The sequence below is a fragment of the Penaeus vannamei genome, chromosome 21 (assembly GCF_042767895.1).
Source record: "Penaeus vannamei isolate JL-2024 chromosome 21, ASM4276789v1, whole genome shotgun sequence".
Lineage (NCBI taxonomy): Eukaryota > Metazoa > Arthropoda > Malacostraca > Decapoda > Penaeidae > Penaeus > Penaeus vannamei.
The window spans coordinates 6,985,550-6,988,049 of record NC_091569.1 but is presented as its reverse complement, the minus strand read 5'-3'; the positions used below and the strand labels follow the sequence as shown (position 1 = coordinate 6,988,049).

General features: G+C 50.5%; 1 protein-coding gene across 3 annotated transcripts in view; it reads right to left on the bottom strand.

Annotated features, from left to right (window-relative positions):
- The window catches only part of LOC113803929 (multiple epidermal growth factor-like domains protein 6), a 124,804-nt gene that overhangs the window by 20,798 nt on the left and 101,506 nt on the right, over window positions 1-2,500 (bottom strand). For all 3 annotated transcript variants that reach the window (XM_070135806.1, XM_070135807.1, XM_070135805.1), the window contains exons 13-15: window positions 2,171-2,290; window positions 1,655-1,774; window positions 1-600 (exon numbers count right to left, since the gene is read on the bottom strand). The exon at window positions 1-600 is cut by the window's left edge and continues 1,533 nt beyond it. In XM_070135806.1, the coding sequence (XP_069991907.1) occupies window positions 1-600; window positions 1,655-1,774; window positions 2,171-2,290 (840 nt within the window). The remainder of the gene's footprint in view (window positions 601-1,654; window positions 1,775-2,170; window positions 2,291-2,500) is intronic.

Genomic DNA, 2,500 nt, shown 5'->3' with positions numbered 1-2,500 from the left:
TTCCATCCTCTCCCCACTTCCTTTTCTCATCGATTCTCGTGTAAAACTCTTCGTCGACCCTCCATTTTCTTCCACCTTTCACCCTTTCCCCTTTCTCTCCTGTCTCTCCTCTCGTCTGGTCTCGCCCTCCGTCTATTCCCCACCTCCTCTCTTCCTCCAGTCGCCACCTCCTTTCCTCGTCTATCCTCCATCTTCCATCTCTGTCGACGTTGTTATATCTGGACTCGTCTTCGTCGCCCCTGCCCCCGCCCGGTCTGAGCGGCCTCTGTCCCTCGGTCTCCCAGCGCCGCCCTTCGTCTAACTTCCATCTCCTGTCGTCGACGGCGTCCTGGCCCTTTCTCTGGCCCTCTCCTTCGCCCGGACCCCGTCGACGGTCGTCCATGCCAGTGGTTTTTCCTCGTCCTCTCGAGTCCCTGTCCCCCTCGATCCTCCATGTCCCCTTCTCGTCCACTGTCCAGCTCCTCTCGGTCTCGACCACCGTCAGGTCGTTCGTCAGGTCCGTGAAGTCGTCCTCGAGGATCTGGAGGCCGTTCTCTGTGACGTCGTCGACTTGCCCGCGCTGAGAGACGGCGATGTCCTGCCCGAGGTCAGTCGGGACGGCTGAGGTGGACAGAAGAGTCATGAGGCTTCGGTTCCCGTCGTCGCTCGCGTCGTCAGAGTGATATTGCAAGGGTCTTAGTTTGTGTGAAGGAACAAATTAATGAGGGAGGTTAAGGCTTGTGTTAGACTGGTATTATACAACCCTCTCGCTCTCTTTCTCTCATCAACTATCGTTTTCTCTCATTTCCTTTCGTTTTCTCATTCCCTCTCTTTCTCTCCCATTTCCCCTTTTTCTCTCTCATCTCATCTTACTTTCCCTGCCATCTCTTCTCCTCTCTCATCTACTCTCTTTCTCTCCTATCTACTCTCTTTCTCTCATCTCATCTCTTTCTCTCTTATCGCTCTTTCTTTCATTTCCTTCCTTTCTCTCTCATCTCCTCTTTCTCTCTAAACCCCTTCTTTCTTTCTCTTTTTTGCTCTTTCTCTATCATCTCCCTCTCTTTCTGTTTCCCCCCTCCTTCTCGCTCTTTTTCCTTCTCTTTCTCCTTCCCTCCTCCTTTCTCCATTCTCTTCTCCTCTCCTTTCATCCCTTCTCATTTCATCTCATTCCATATGGTCTTATCTGGTCTCATCAGTCATCTTTCCTCTCCCTCTCTCTCTCGCTCTCACTTTATCCCTTTAGTCCTCTCTCCCTCTGTGCCTACGTCTGTACTTCTCTCTCGCTCTCTCTTCCTTCCTCTCTTTCCGTCTTTCCCCCTCTCTCCTTCCTCCTCCCTCCCTCCCTCTCTCTTTCTTTCTCAGTCTCTCGCTCTCCCTCTCCCTCTCTCACAATCTTTCTCCCCCTCTCGCTCTCTCTCTCTCTCTCTCTCGCTCTTTTTCTCCCCCTCTCGCTCTCATTCTCCCCCCCCCTCTCTCTCTCTCGTTAACCATTTATTTCTATCTACGCATATCTAATTTCTACCACGCTCACCTACCTCTACTCTCTCTCTAATTCCCACTACATCTCTATCCATCTACTAGTTGTTAGCAGACGACAATCAACATTTGCACGAACACGAACACACTGACGAGACATTTTACAGCGATTCGAACGCGGTCCTGAGGAGACACTCACCCTCGCACCTCCTGTCGTCCACCAGGCGGTATCCTCGCAAGCATGAGCACGTGAAGGACCCTGCGGTGTTCCTGCAGTAGTGTTCGCATCCGTCGGTCCGTTCCTGACACTCGTCGACGTCTGCAAAAGTTCGTTTTAGAGTTAATTTTTTTATTTACTTATTTTTTTTTTCACTTTTTTTGAGGGGGGTTGTCACTCTTTCGTTTTTTTTTTTTGAGGGGGTTCATCCTTATGTCTTTACCATTATTCGCTTATTTTTTTTTTTTTATTTCTTCATTATTCTTTGGGGGGCTTGATATTTACTACCTTCAACCCCCACACACAAACAACAGATAATATAAAATAAAAACTCCCCCCCCAAAAAAAAAAAAAAAAATAATAATAATAATGAAACGCCCCACATAGATAAAAAACACAAAAAATAATAGATAGCAAATAAACCCCAAAACAAAAGAAAGGGGTTGGGAAGAACCACACCCGACAACACCTATCCTCAACCCCTCCGCCGGGACTGACCTTCGCACCGCTTCCCGTCGACCGAGCGGAAACCAGGGGGGCAGGAACAGGTAAAGGACCCCGGGGTATTTAGGCACTGGTGTTCACAGCCTCCGTTTCCCCTCCGGCACTCGTCTATGTCTGAGGAGGTTGTGGGGAAACGAGAGGATGGATGAGTGATCTGGCGAGGATGGGCATGCGCATTTTGGTATAGCGAGGAGGAACGAGTGTTGGAGGGAGGGAGGGAAGAGGAGGAGGGAGGGAGAAAGGGGGGAAGGGAGGTAGGGAGGGGGAGAGAGAGGGAGAGAGTGGGAGGGAAGGAGGGGGAGAGGGGGAGGGAGAGAGAGGGAG